The following is a 13,832-nucleotide window of genomic DNA, read 5'->3' on the forward strand; positions in this document are numbered from 1 at the left end:
CCAGGCACCCGGGCTGTCGTCAGCATGTGACCGGCGGCCCCAAGGCTCCAGGGCCCTAGAGCATCCATCTGTGACCCGGGGGCGCCTGGCTGCTGCGTGGGACAGAGGGGGAGGGGAGCACGGGGCACCCCCGCAGCTCTGACCGCCGGGCTCAGACAGATGCAGGTGCCTCTGAGGGTTTCTCAGCATCTCCCTGGAAAGGCTCTGAAGGGGGATCATGGAGGGGCAGTGGGGCCTGGCCCCCCAGACCCCCAAGGCAGGTCCGTGCCTCCCCCCTCAGACGTCCCCTTCAGACACCGCAGGACAAGAACAGACAGCCCTCTCCAGGTCTCGCACCCCCACCCAGAGGACCCCCAGGGAGGCCACCCCCGTGGATGGCGGCTGTGATTGTGGTCCCAGCTCTCTCCAGCCTCAGGACCTTTGCACGGGCCCTTCCCCTCTGCCTGGATACTTCTTCCTGCTGTGGCTGCCGTGCTGAACCAGGGCCTCACGTGTGGAGAGGAAGCACCTGGAGCAGGCGACTTCTGCTCCTGCCTCGGTTTCCCTGCTGGTCACATGGGGCACAGCAGCTCCATCCTCTGCCTCGGGAGGACCCTGGAGGGCACTCCTCCCCTAATCGCCTGCCAGGCTCCCCTGCTTGCTTTTGTGGCTCTGTAGCATGTGTTGAATTTGGTTTTGGACAAGTGGCCCCTCTTTCAGCTTCTTTTCTGTCTCATTTATTTTTCAGGATGAGCTGTAGAATATTGTTGTTTCATTCTCTCTGGTGGGAGATCCTGTGGGGATTATGATGGATCTGCGTGGAATGTGGTGGGCTGGTGGCATTGTGCGCCTGGAGGCTCCGCGTGTTCACAGGCTTGGGTTCCACTCAGGCCTTGGGGAAGGGCCTCTGCGGCCTGTGGGGCTGGAGCAAGGCCACTGCCCCTCCCAGAGGTATTCCTACAGCGTGAGTATTCCCACAGGAGCGAGTATTTCCACAGGGGCAAGTATTCCCACAGCGGTGAGTATTCCCACAGGGGTGAGTATTCACACAGGAGTGAACATTCCCACAGCAGTGAGTATTGCCACAGGAGTGAGTATTCCCACAGAAGTGAGTATCCCCACAGTGGTGAATATTCCCACAGGAGTGAGTATCCCCACAGGTGTGAGTATCCCCACAGGAGTGAGTATCCCTACAGGGGTGAATATTCCCACAGGTGTGAGTATCCCCACAGGAGTGAGTATCCCTACAGGGGTGAATATTCCCACAGGAGTGAGTATTCCCACAGGGTTGAGTATTCCCACAGGGGTGAGTATCCCCACAGGGGTGAATATTCCCACAGGGGTGAGTATTCCCGCAGGAGTGAATATTCCTAGAGGAATAAGTATTCCGACAGGTGTGAATACTCCTATAGGAGCAAATGTTCCTGCTGGTGTGAACACTCCTACAGGAGCAAATATTTCCACAGGTGTGAATATTCCAACATGTGTGAGTATTCCCACAGGTGTGAGTACTCCCACAGGAGTATTCACACAGTTGTGAGTATTAACACAGGTGTGAGTACTCCCACAGGCATGAGTATTCACACAGTTGTGAGTTTTCCACAGGAGTGAGTACTCACAGAGATGTGAGTATTCCCACAGGGGTGAGTATTCACACCGGAGTGAGTATTCCCACATGTTTGTATATTCCCACAGTAGTGAATATGCCCACAGGAGTGAATAGTCCCGCAGCTGTGAGTATTCCCACAGGGTTGAGTGTTCCCACAGTTGTCAGTATTAACACAGGTGTAAGTACTCCCACAGGCGTGAGTATTCACACTGATGTGAGTACTCCCACAGGAGTGAGTATTCACACAGAAGTGAGTGTTCACAGAGATGTGAGTATTCCCACAGGTGTGAGTATTCACACAGGAGTGAATATTCCCACAGGTGTGAGTATTCCCATGGGGGTGAGTATTCCCACGCGGGTATTCCCACAGATGTTAGAATTCCCACAGGAGTGAGTATTCCCATAGGTGTGAATATTCCCACTGGAATGAGTATTCTCACAGGCGTGAGTATTCCCACAGGTGTTAGTATTCCCACGGGAGTGAATATTCCCGTAGGTGTGAATATTCCCACAGGTGTGAGTATTCCCACAGGAGTCGGTATCCCTACAGGTGAATATTCCCACAGGAGTGAATATACCACCACCTGCTTAAGCATTTTCGGTTGGCGTTTTAATCTTTTACTTATATATTTTTCCATTTTATTTATATTTTTTGGTTTGTATTTTTAACTTCTATTCCTGTTGGCACGTTTTGTGTTTGATTTTACGAATACTTTTTGAGTTGTGTCTTTTCTTTATTTTTCACTTTTTATTTCTTATATTTTGGTTCGTGGTATTGGTTTGTTGCTCAACTTTCTTGTTGATATTTGTTGTTTTTTGTCATTCACTGTTTTTCCCGTTTGGATGTAAACACACAGTAAGGGGTGTCGAGTCCACCAGCCCTCAGAGTTCTGTTCAAATGGCCTTTTGTGAATGTGGCTCTCAAGTCACCCACACCCAGACCAAGAGCCAAGACGCCATGGCCCCAGAGCCTCCAAGGCCCCGAGGCCATTGCCCACTGGGGACAGCCACCATCCTGATGGACCAAACCTGGGGATAAGTGTCCGCGTTCCTGGCCTGCTGCGGAATCCCTCAGGATAAGACGTCAGAGCGGGACGGGGCCCGTGGGGACGGGGAAGCCTCCATCCTGTCACCCGATCGAGGCCTTTGAGCTCTGCTAACTTTTTGTGACATGAGTTCTGACCTGCAGAAAACCTTCAGCATCAGCACAAGGGGGCCGTGCGCCCGGACCCAGACGCACCCGTGGTCAACACGCTGCCCCTTAGCTCCCTCTCTCTGTGCCCGTGTGGAATTTCCAGCTAAGGTGCGGCCCCCACGCCCTCATCCCAAACACGCCCGCGTGTTTCCCACAGCAGGCGGCTCTCGTCCCCGAGCCGGGACCACCTTCTCCAAGTCGGGTAACTAGCGCCTGTGGACACGAAGCCACGGCTGGTCCACAGCCTCGTCCCCGTGCTGTGGTCTCGGTTCTGCACGCCGTTGTCGCCTTCTTCCTTCCGCCTGGGACGTTCCTCGGTCCAGGCCGTGGGCTCGATCCGCCCAGGGAGCCCTCAGGCCTCCTGCTCGCGTTCACGGTCCGTCCCCGGGACACCGGCGAAGATGAAGGGATAAAATGAGGAAGGAACGCGGGACAGCCCGGCCCTCGCCCGCCCTCCGCAGGGCCCTCGCCGTGTGAGTCAGGACAGCTGGAGGAGCTACCGGGGAACAGCGTGGCACAGGGGTCTGATGGCAGCTCGCTCTCACGTCCCTGGGAGACCACACCCCACGGGGGTCCGCTGTGCCGAACCAGCGAGAAATAATACGAGTAAACGGAGCTGCTGTCGACCCGCGCTCGCCACCACATCCTCTCCTCCCAGCCGGCCCTGGAGGAAACGACCACTACTCTCCCCATTTCACAGACGGGGAAACTGAGGCCCGGGAGGCGGCCACGCGCCCAAGGTGGCAGCATCAGGGCTGGACCGAGGCTGCCTCCTGGCAAAGGAGGTGGGGTCCCTCTACTTTTGCCCTGGCAGGGACGAGACCGTCATTCACTCGCTCAATGACGTTGGTGGAGGATCGGCTGTGTGCAGAGACACAGCTGGGATGCGACCCACTCAACAGTACTGAGCACGGCCACCACCCCAATAAAGTTCCCAAATACGTCTAATTATAGCCCAGTGAGTCTCATGTCGGACTCCTCATCTCCAGGACTATAAAGTAATAAATTTGTGCTACTTTCAGCAGCTAAATTCGCAGTAATTTGTCAGAGCAGCAAACAGGAGACAAATACATCAAGCTCCAGTGGGTCAGGTCCAGAGAGTCAGCCCGATGCCCCGCCCCAGCAGGCTATCCCTCCTGCCATTGGCTGGAGCTGCGTCACATGGTTGTGTCTGAACCAATGGCTAGCAAGAGGAGAGGCTGACATCGGCCAATCAGGATTCACCTCTGGGCCAAGGGTGGGCCCTGCCTCCTGTTGCAAAGTGGCTGCGTGACTCCTGCCTGAAATCGGGTTCCTCTGTAGGGAAGGGCATGGGGTGGGAATTCCTGGGGGCAGCGTGGGAGAGCTGCTGTGGGAAGGGGCGTGGATCCAGAAGGCTCAGAAGGGCAGGTCTGGACTCCATCCAGGGGCCATGGGGAGCCATGGGTGGCATTTGAGGGCAAGGGCACATGTGATGGGGGCGTTATAGGGCCCAGCTCTGTGCAGAGTTCTCCACACCGTCTGCCATGCCTGAGTCTTCATGTGTCCCATGAGAGAACCCACAGGGCCTGCCTCCTGGAGCCCCCAGGGTCTCAGACACTGAGTTGCTGTGGAGTCTGTACCAACCATTCTTCTGGCTTGAGGAGCCTGGGAGTGTCCTGGACCAGGACACGACCAGCATCCTGGATGCAGAGGTTGGCACATCCGGGGTGTGTGACTCCTACAGCCCCTGCAGAACCCACTGCTCTGGGTCCTAAAGGCCCCACTTGAGTAAATTGTAAATGGGCTTCTTGAAAGCTGGTTTTGTCCGCTGCAAGTGACAGACACTCAGCTTAAACCGGCTTTACCTTATTGAGGAGAAGGAGTTCAGGCACGGCTGGATCCAGGACCTCCAACAACAGCACAGGGAATTGCTGCTGCCCCTCTTGGCTCAGTGTCCCACTGGCCTGGCCTCTCCTTGGCCTTCAGCGGGAGCCGCCCGCAGCTCCAGGCTCACACCCCTCTGGCTCGGGCAGGAAGTGGGTGTCCCTTCCCAGCAAAAGTCTCGGGGCTGACTCCTGGTTTGCTGAAAGTCAGATGATGCTAATTGGCTGGTGCCCACTCCTGGGGTCATCTGGGCTGGGAGTGCAGGAGGTGATTCCCCTGGGATCTGGTGGGAAGGAAAATCTGGTGCTGGCACCAGAAGTAGGGAGGCCAGCCACAACCTGGGTGCTGGCCCTCATTGTCCAGTCCAGAGAGGGAAGGGCCCTGTTTCATGCGTGACGCAGCACACAGGCCTTGGAGTCAGTACCAAGTTACTCCAGTTCCAAGACTGTGGGGCTTTGAGACTCCCAGAAAGTCACTTTCCTTCCTCTGGCCTCAGTTTCCGCCTCTGTAAAATGGGTGTCTGACTCACAGCATTGGGGTGAGCAGCAAAGAAGACTCACCACGCTGGGCAAACCCTTGCCCGTTAACTAAGCAGAATTTGTGCGTGCGCCTCCTGCCCTCCTGTGCACCGTCCCTCGCGTCCTGGCTGGAATCTGCAGAACTGGGACCCAGGGCCATTTCACAGATGAGAAAACCTAAGCACAGAGAGGTCGCGTGGCCTGGCCATGGCGGCACAGCCTGGACTGGTCTCCACAGATGCCGCCTCCTCCCTCCAGGCCTCAGGGTCACCTCCTCGGAGACCCCACAGCCTCCCTGCTCCCGGGGCCTCCGTCCTGCCTCCGTCTTCACACTCCTGCTCACTCCCAGCCAGGCCAGGACCGGATCGCTGGGGCAAGGAACCCAATCGGCCGTGCCTGCCGGAACCGGTCGCCTTTTGCTGCTGTAACGAATGGACACAAACTCGGTGGCTTCAAACCACCCAGATCTTCTCTTCTGGGTCTGGAGGTCGGACGTCCAGAGTGGGTCTTGGGAGCTCAAGTCGAGGAATCGGCAGAGCCACATTCCTTCCCGGAGGCTCTGGGGGAGAATCTGTTCCAGGCCTTTTCCAGCGTCCAGAGCCGCCCACATTCCTTGGCCCGAGGCCCCTTCCTCCGTCTTCAAAGCCAGGACGCAGGTCCAGCCCTTCTCACGTTGCACCGCTGACCGCAGGGGGAGAGCCTGCTTTTCAGGATCCCGTGATACCATCAGGCCCACCGATAACCCGGGGTCCTCTCCCCAAAGGAAGGTCTTCAACTTAATCCCGTCTGCAAAGTCCCCTCTGCATGGAAGGTGACATATTCACAGGGCCCGGGGACTGGGTCCCGGATGACGCAGGGGCCGTCTCTGGCTGACCACCCTTGACGGGGCTTCCTCTTACTTGTGGCACAAACATTCTGTCACTTCTGTCTCAACACCCCCTCCCCCCACCCCATTGGGTCCAACGCAATTTAAATGTTCACTTCCTCTGAGAAGCCGGCCTGGGTCTCCCCCAGGCCGGGTCAGGTCCGGAATCCTCTCTCATGGTTCTGATTGTACTGCATTGTCACTGCCTGTTTCCCTGTGGGGTCCGGGGGACAGAGAAGCCTGGGGCGGTGCACAGGGGCCATGGGGAGTCATGGTGGACATTTGACCTGGGGAGGAGCTGGGGTGGGACGTGGGCTGCAGGGGGGAGGCTGAGGCCGGGTCAGGGTGGAGAGGAGGGCACGAGTCCGGGAGACTGAAAAGTGGGCTCCCCAGAGAGGGCCAGCGGGTTGCCTGAAGTCACCCAGGGCACGGCCACTGGGTCGGGGAGGCACGCCAGGCCGGGGAGCAGGAGGCCACTGGCAGCTACCCTGGGTTTCGAACCCACGCCAGGCTGACAATGACGCTTTGATTCCCACAGCCCAGGCCGGGGTGGCCGAGCCACCGCGGGGTCAGGCGTCGGCCAAGGCCGCAGTGTCCAGCCCCCACACGCCCTTGGTGAGAACACGGGATCCCCTCCCTGACCCATTTCCCAACCCGGGGAGCATCCTCTCGGACCGCCAGAGGCCAAGGCCAGGCCGAGACAGCCGGGCAGTAACGTGGCCCTCAGCCACCGGCTGGACAGCCTGGGCAGGGGGGCAGCCAGGGTGGAGGAAGGGGTCTGGGCGTGGTGTCTGCCCATGGGGGCTGTGCCGTGTGGCTGCAGGGATCCTGTTTCCACACCTGGGAGGGGGCACGTGCAGGATGGGGGGTGACAAGGCGTAGGTGGCCCCGGGAGGTACCCAATCGCTCTCCATCTTTACTTTCCTCAAAGCATTTGCTCCTCTTTGAAGTTATACATTAATTTGTTTGTCTATGTATTCTGTTGTCTACCGACCACGAGCTCGGTGATGACAGGACTGGGTCCGCCTCGGTCACCCTGGTACCCCAGCACCCCCGATGGTCCCTGCCACCAGGAGATGGTCACTAACCATTTCCTAGGAACACAAACAGAGGGGCCCCACAGAACCCACGAGCACGTGGAAGGAGGCCTCCGAGACAGAAGGGACCAGCTCTGAAACAGGAAGGGCGTCTGGCTGCTCAGAGGCCCCAGTGGACTCGATGCTTCCCAGGCCCACGCCGATGTCGCTGTCACAAACTGTGGGAAACCGGGGATTCCAGGGCCACCAAGATGCGGCGCACAGAGCCCAGGAGGGGAGGAGAAAATCCTTCTAAGCCAGCGGGCCCTTGCTGATGTGGCCTGGGGGCGCCGTCTGGGGGGGTTTGGTGATGTCTCCCCTGGTTTGAGGGGCAGAGACCAGCACAGGGGGGCGCTTTGCAAGTCTGGTATGATTACTGCTGCTGTAGGTGTTGTTGGGACCATCCGTGTCTCTGGGTCTCTCCCTGCCCCCCCAGCCACCCACGTGCTCACACCCTGCTGTGTCTGCTGGCTCCTGAGGCCAGGTAGCCCGGTGGGTGGCCTGGGGCTGAGGTCCGGGGTGTGTGTGGCTGTTGTAGGGCCTGGTGGAGAGGCTGGGGGCCAAGACCATGCTTGGGCCACACGAGTGACCACATGCAAAGTACGGGTCCCCGCGGGTCACCAGGAGCCCAGCCACAGTCCCGCAGCGAGAGACCCCCAAAAGCGCGGTGACACGTCGAAGCCAGGGTCACAGGCGGGCCCCCTCCCCGGGCCGCGGCCACACCCTCCCGATGACCCCGCGGCCCCGGGGGGACCCCGCGCGCGCCAGCGCCACCCGGACACCGCGCGCCCCGCCCCGGCCCCGCCCCGCCCGCGCGGACCTTATAGGGGCCGCCCGCCGCCGCCGCTGGGAAGTCGGTGCCGCCGCCCGCCGTCTCCGCGTCCGCCATGCGTCCCGGGGCGCCCCGGCCGCTGTGGCCGCTGCCCTGGGGGGCCCTGGCCTGGGCCGTGGGCTTCGTGGGCGCTGTGGGCTCGGGGGACCCCGCGCCCGGTGAGTGGGGCGGCCGGAGGGGCGGGCGGGGCGGCCACCCACGTGGGCCGGCCGGAATGCGCCGGGGGCGGCTGGGGGCGCGGGCGGTGACCAGAGCACCGCAGGTTGACTTGGTGGGGGCTCCTCTCCACCGCCCCCAAGGGCCCAGGCAGGGTCACCAGGAGGTCAGCAGAGTAGATGGACTCTCTCCCTGTCATTATGAGGAGTAGGACATTTATTGAGTGCTTACTGTCTACCTCTGCCCTCCTTGAACTCATGCAACAGCCCGATAGTGTGGGGAGTCTTAGCAGGCTGGTCTCCAGGTGGGGAAACTGAGGCACAGGGTCACACAGCTCATGAGTGGTAAAGCCAAGATTCGAACCCCGGACCATCTGAGGCCCTGGAGAGGCAGGGCGGGGCGGCTGGACCCAGGACCTCCACCGGGATCTCAGATCTTCCCCGGGGCCCACTTGGGGAGGTGGGTGGTGGGAATCCCATTTCTGCCGCTTGAGGGGAGACGCCAGGCAAGCAACAACCTGGCCCCTGGCCTCAGTTTCCCCCTTGGTATGATGGGTGCTGAGACGCTGGGTTCCGGGGCCAGGCCCTGGAAGGCACTCGCCAGGGCGCCGGGGAACCGGTGAGTTCTCCGGGCCGGGCCGTGGCGACTCCTGCCCCCAGGCCCGGGGAGGACACGGAGGGCCCTCCGCCCCACCCCCACCCAGCAGCCCCACCCGGCTCCGCTGGAGGGGAGAGCGAGCCCCCTCCCCGAAGGCCGCGTCCCCGGGGAGACGGTGAGCTCATGCGAGGGGAATGTTCCCAAGTTGGAGTGAGTAAGAGGCAGGCCAGGCGAGGGGGGGGCCTGCCAGCGAGGGGGGCTCCACGTGCCCTCGGGCCCTGTCTAGACAGAGGGCAGAGGCGGGAGAGGCTGCTCCGGAGCCCACGGACCCTGACACGTCCGGCACGGGGCGCTGGGCTGGTGGGCAGGATGCCAGGCCTGGGCCTGGAGCAAGGGGGGGCTTCCTGGGTTGGGACGGGTGGGGGCTGTGGGGGAGCAGGGTGGGGGTGGAGCTCAGAGGGGAGGAGGGACCCCAGAAGGTCTGGAGCTCAGGTGGGGACACCTGTGTGGTTCTCTGCCCCTCCTTCCCAGCTCTGGGGCAGACGGTCCCCTCTGCAATTACTGGACACCGACTGTATGCATCCTCAAGGGCTGGGGGCTTGGGCGTCAGGAGTGGCACGGGAGGGCGGCCCCACAGGAACTGCCCCCTCATCCGCAGGTGGTGTGTGCTGGCTCCAGCAGGGCCGGGAGGCCACCTGCAGCCTGGTCCTGAAGACGGATGTCAGCCAGGCTGAGTGCTGTGCCTCCGGCAACATCGACACCGCCTGGTCCAACTTCACCCACCCGGGGAACAAGATCAGCCTCCTGGGCTTCCTGGGCCTTGTCCACTGCCTGCCCTGCAAAGGTGAGACCCGGGGCAGGGTCCCTGCAGTCGAAGGTGGGACGTCTGGGAGTGAGCTCCCTGTCTCTGGGGGTATGCAAGAGGAGGTCGAGGCTGCCAGGAGGGGATCCCCGCCTTTGAGAGGGGCTGGGGGCCCCTCCAGGTTCCCAGGCCTCAGCCTCCCTCTGTTGAGGATTCAGGAAGAAGCTCTGAGGACCCCCCCAGCGTGGTTTCCAGTCTCCTGGCCTTTGCTCAGGCTGAGCCCCCTGCCTAGATGGCCTTTCCAACTCCTGGGAAGGTGGGTTTTCCTGCCTGGCCATTCTGGTCTGTGAGCCCACGCTCAGTGTTCCCCCCACGTCCTCATCTGCCCTCAGCCCCGCAGATTCCAGGGGTCCGTGGTGCAGCTGTGTGTTGAACAAGCTCGTGCCTTCTGGACGGTGTTCTGAGAAATGCTGCCTCCTCCCTCAGACTAGGAGCTCTTTGAGAGCAGAAGGAACCGAAGGAAGGAGTCCAGACATATTCTCTGCCCTGGAGAAGGGGTTGGGGGCCCTCCCAGGACCCTGTGGTCAGGGCTGAACCTGCAGGGGTTCAGAGGGGACGTGGGGGCAGGACTTGAAGGAGGTGGGCATTACAGCCAGGGTGTTGGGGCACGCTTAGGAGTCTGCCAGCTGGAGAAGGTGTTGGGGGGAGCACCAGCAGAGACCACGGCCTGGGCTCAGGCCCCAGTGGGTGGGGTCAGGGCAGGAGAGCAGGGAGGAGGCTGGAGCCAGGACTGCAGACCAGAAGGCCACACTGAGGAGCCTGGCTGGCCGCTGGGGCTGGGACGTGATCACTCCCAGATCAGCCTGGCTGGGTGGTCCTGAACTCACTGCCATGTGCTCTGGCTCCCTCCAGAACCTCTCTGCCTTCTGGGAGAAGCACAGACCTCAGAAAGTGCCAGGGCAGGAGAGGATCCAGGACACCCCCCCTCCCCACCTCATCTGGCCTTGGGGGTGGGAACCCAGCTCCCCCACTTCCGTTCCTGCTCGTGAAGCCACCCGGGCCGGCGGAGCGTTTCCAGATGTGCGCGTGGGCGGGCAGCAGGGGAGGCGCCCAGGTGGGACCCACATGCCCTGGCAGGGGCAACGTGGGGGGACGCGGGTCATTTTCTTAGGAGCATCCACCCACTTTATGCCAGGACGTGGGTTCCCCCATCAGCCCCACTTTACACATGGGGAAACTGAAGCTGGAGCGTAAAGGTGAGCTCAGAGTCCGCACTCCGGACCCACAAGCAACAGAAGCGGGGGGTCTCTCCGGGGTGTGGCCTGGAGTTCTCATGCTGAGGGATCCCTGGCTCTCCTCCACTCACATCTGAGACGGGGCCTCAGTTTCCCCCTTTTGTGGGATGGCGACAAATAGGCGTCCCCTCGTGGGGGTGGTTGGGACGTTGCAGTGAGCCCGGGAGGCCTGCCAGGTGGTGAGCAGCGCATTAGTGGGGTCTGACTTGCATTTCCGAAGGTCTCAGGGCCTGAGTGGGGGCGGGGGCCCCAAAGACAGGCTTCCTCTGGCCAGACCTGTTTCCCTACCCGAGAAATGGAGCTGCGGGGTGGGGGTGAGCCCTGGATCAGCGGGCCCGGGCCGGGGAAGGCCCCCTCCCCGGGAGGTGAGCCGCGCCCTCCCGGAGCCTCTCCGGGGAGGTTCTGGCAGGCACGGGAATAGACACTGCCGGTCCTCGCAGACCCGCGCCTGGACGGGGTGGAGCCCCCCTCCCCCGCTGACGCAGCCGGGCCCCCGCCGGCCTTCCCAGAAACGCGCGTAAATCAGGGAACAGACGTCAGCCCGAGCGGGCGGCCAGCTGCGGGGCGACAGCAGGGCTGGGGACTGGCAGCCCTCTCCCGGACCCCAGATTCCCGCAGACCCCGCCCGCCCGCGCCGAGCCGCGCCCCCGGGCAGAGCCCCCCGCCCCAGGGCAGCCCCGATCCCCGGCCCTCGGCCCGGGCTGCATCTGCTTCCAGCGCACCCCGCGCCCAGACCCCGGCCCCGACCCTCCCCGTGCGCCCCACCCGGCCGGCCTCCACCCCGCAGGGCAGGGGCGGGCGCGGGGCTCCGAGGACCCCCGGCCCCGCGCCCCCGCCCACGCGCGCGTCTGTGTCCGCAGATTCCTGCGAGGGCGTGGAGTGCGGCCCGGGCAAGGCGTGCCGCATGCTGGGGGGCCGCCCGCGCTGCGAGTGCGCGCCCGACTGCGCGGGGCTCCCGGCGCGCCTGCAGGTCTGCGGCTCGGACGGCGCCACCTACCGCGACGAGTGCGAGCTGCGCGCCGCGCGCTGCCGCGGCCACCCGGACCTGCGCGTCATGTACCGGGGCCGCTGCCGCAGTACGTGGGGGCGGGCCCTGGGGAGGGCGGGGCCTGCAGGACGGGGCGGGGCCTGGGGCGGGGCGGGGCGGGGCCACCCGGACCTGCGTGTCATGTACCGGGGGCCGCTGCCCCAGTACGTGGGGGCGGGCCCTGGGGGAGGGCGGGGCCTGCGGGACGGGGCGGGGCCACACGGACCTGCGCGTCATGTACCGGGGCCGCTGCCGCAGTACGTGGGGGCGGCCCCTGGGGAGGGGCGGGGCCTGAGAGGGGCGGGGCCTGCGGGACGGGGCAGGGTCACCCAGACCTGCGTGTCATGTACCGGGGCCGCTGCCTCAGTACGTGGGGGCGGGGCCTGCGGGACGGGGCGGGGCCTGCGGGACGGGGCGGGGCCACACAGACCTGCGCGTCATGTACCGGGTCCGCTGCCTCAGTACCTCGGGGCGGGGCTTGCGGGAGGGCGGGGTCTCCAGGCCAGCGAGCCCAATGTAGATCTCTAAGATTGGGGCGGGGCTTATGGTAGGCGGGACCAACGCGGCGAGCTAATAGGTGGAGCCTAACTCAGGGAGTGTCACTGGATTGGATGTTTTGTGGTGTCGAGAATGAGGAGTGGAGTGGAGGTTTCGAAAAGGGAGGTTCTGGGGCTCACGTGGGGCGAGAGAGATGGTTGTGTGATTCAGAGGGGCCTGTGGGTGCAATCAGATGGGCGGAGCTCGAGGGTGCAGTCGGTGTCGTGGGCGGGGCTTGTGGAGGGGTGTGGCTCGAGGGTGGAATCAAGGGCGTGGGTGCGCCGTGAGGGTGGAGCCCAGTGTGGGCGGGGCTCATGGTGGGGTGGGGCTTGAGGGTGGAGCCCAGGTGTGGGCGGGGCTCGCGTGGGGCGGGGCCTGAGGGTAGAGCATGGATTGGTCGGGGCTCACGGCAGGGGCGGGGCCTGACGGTGGTGCCCGGGTGTGGGTGGGGCTCATGGCGGGGTGGGGCTTGAGGGTGGAGCCCAGGTGTGGGCGGGGCTCGCGTGAGGCGGGGCCTGAGGGTAGGGCATGGGTTGGGCGGGGCTCGTGGCAGGGGCAGGGCTTGAGGGTGGAACCCAGGTGTGGGCGGGGCTCGCGGTGGGGCGGGGCCGGAGGGTAGAGCATGGATTGGGCGGGCTCGCGGCGGGGGCGGGTCTTGGGCCGCGGCGCCCCGCCCACCCTGACCCCCGCCTCCCGCCTTCCCGCAGAGTCGTGCGCGCACGTGGTGTGCCCGCGGCCGCAGTCGTGCGTGGTGGACCAGACGGGCAGCGCGCACTGCGTGGTGTGTCGCGCGGCGCCCTGCCCCACGCCCTCCAGCCCCGGCCAGGAGCTCTGCGGCAACAACAACGTCACCTACATGTCCTCGTGCCACCTCCGCCAGGCCACCTGCTTCCTGGGCCGCTCCATCGGCGTGCGCCACCCGGGCAGCTGCACAGGTGCGGCGCGGGGCGGGGGCAGCGGCGGGGTCCAGCCCCCGGCCCCTCTTCGCGCCCTTATCTTTCCTTCCGTGCCTCCCCCTCTGCAGGCACCCCCGAGCCGTCAGATGCTGAGTCGGAGCAGGAGGAGGACGAGGAGGAGGAGGAGGAGGCAGAAGAGGAGAACTTCGTGTGAGCCTGCGGGGTGGCCTGGGCCTGGCGTTCAAGGCCTCCCCGTGTTATTTATTGCCCCAGCAGAGTTTAATTTATGTCCCACGGACACTCCCCAGAGCCTGGACCGGGACCACTCGGGAGCCCCGGAGTGCCCAGACGATGGCTTGGAAGGACTGGGGGAAGGAGCCCTGGGACGCCACCCTAGCCACCCTACTGCCCAGGAGGACCCCACGTTTCTGCTCCCTGGGGGATAACTCTGCATTATCGCCGCCACCAGGAGGGCTGGGGAGCAGTTAGTTAAGAGGAATCCCCGCCTTCAAGAACAGGGAACAGGGGGTGATGGGGGAGGCCACTGTCTGGAGTGTATAGATGAGCCTCAAAACGTGCCCAGACCCAGACAGGCCAAGGAAA

At 63.5% G+C, this 13,832-nt stretch overlaps 2 protein-coding genes across 4 annotated transcripts in view; both read left to right on the plus strand.

Moving 5' to 3' along the window:
* The window catches only part of BSG (basigin (Ok blood group)), a 92,832-nt gene that overhangs the window by 72,325 nt on the left and 6,675 nt on the right, over nt 1–13,832 (plus strand). The gene's annotated exons all lie outside the window — the stretch shown is intronic.
* Nucleotides 7,975–13,832, plus strand: part of PALM (paralemmin) — a 43,978-nt gene continuing 38,120 nt past the window's right edge. The window contains exons 1-5 of one of the 3 annotated variants that reach the window (XM_058537748.1): nt 7,975–8,077; nt 9,331–9,516; nt 11,630–11,845; nt 13,041–13,268; nt 13,358–13,439. In XM_058537748.1, coding sequence (XP_058393731.1) covers nt 7,975–8,077; nt 9,331–9,516; nt 11,630–11,845; nt 13,041–13,268; nt 13,358–13,439 — 815 coding nt within the window. Of the gene's footprint in view, nt 8,078–9,330; nt 9,517–11,629; nt 11,846–12,010; nt 12,054–13,040; nt 13,269–13,357; nt 13,440–13,832 lie in introns of those variants that run through there. The other 2 variants (XM_058537752.1, XM_058537749.1) reach the window with 2 other exon arrangements.

The sequence above is a fragment of the Diceros bicornis genome, unplaced genomic scaffold (genome assembly GCF_020826845.1).
Source record: "Diceros bicornis minor isolate mBicDic1 unplaced genomic scaffold, mDicBic1.mat.cur scaffold_67_ctg1, whole genome shotgun sequence".
Taxonomy (NCBI): Eukaryota; Metazoa; Chordata; class Mammalia; order Perissodactyla; family Rhinocerotidae; genus Diceros; species Diceros bicornis.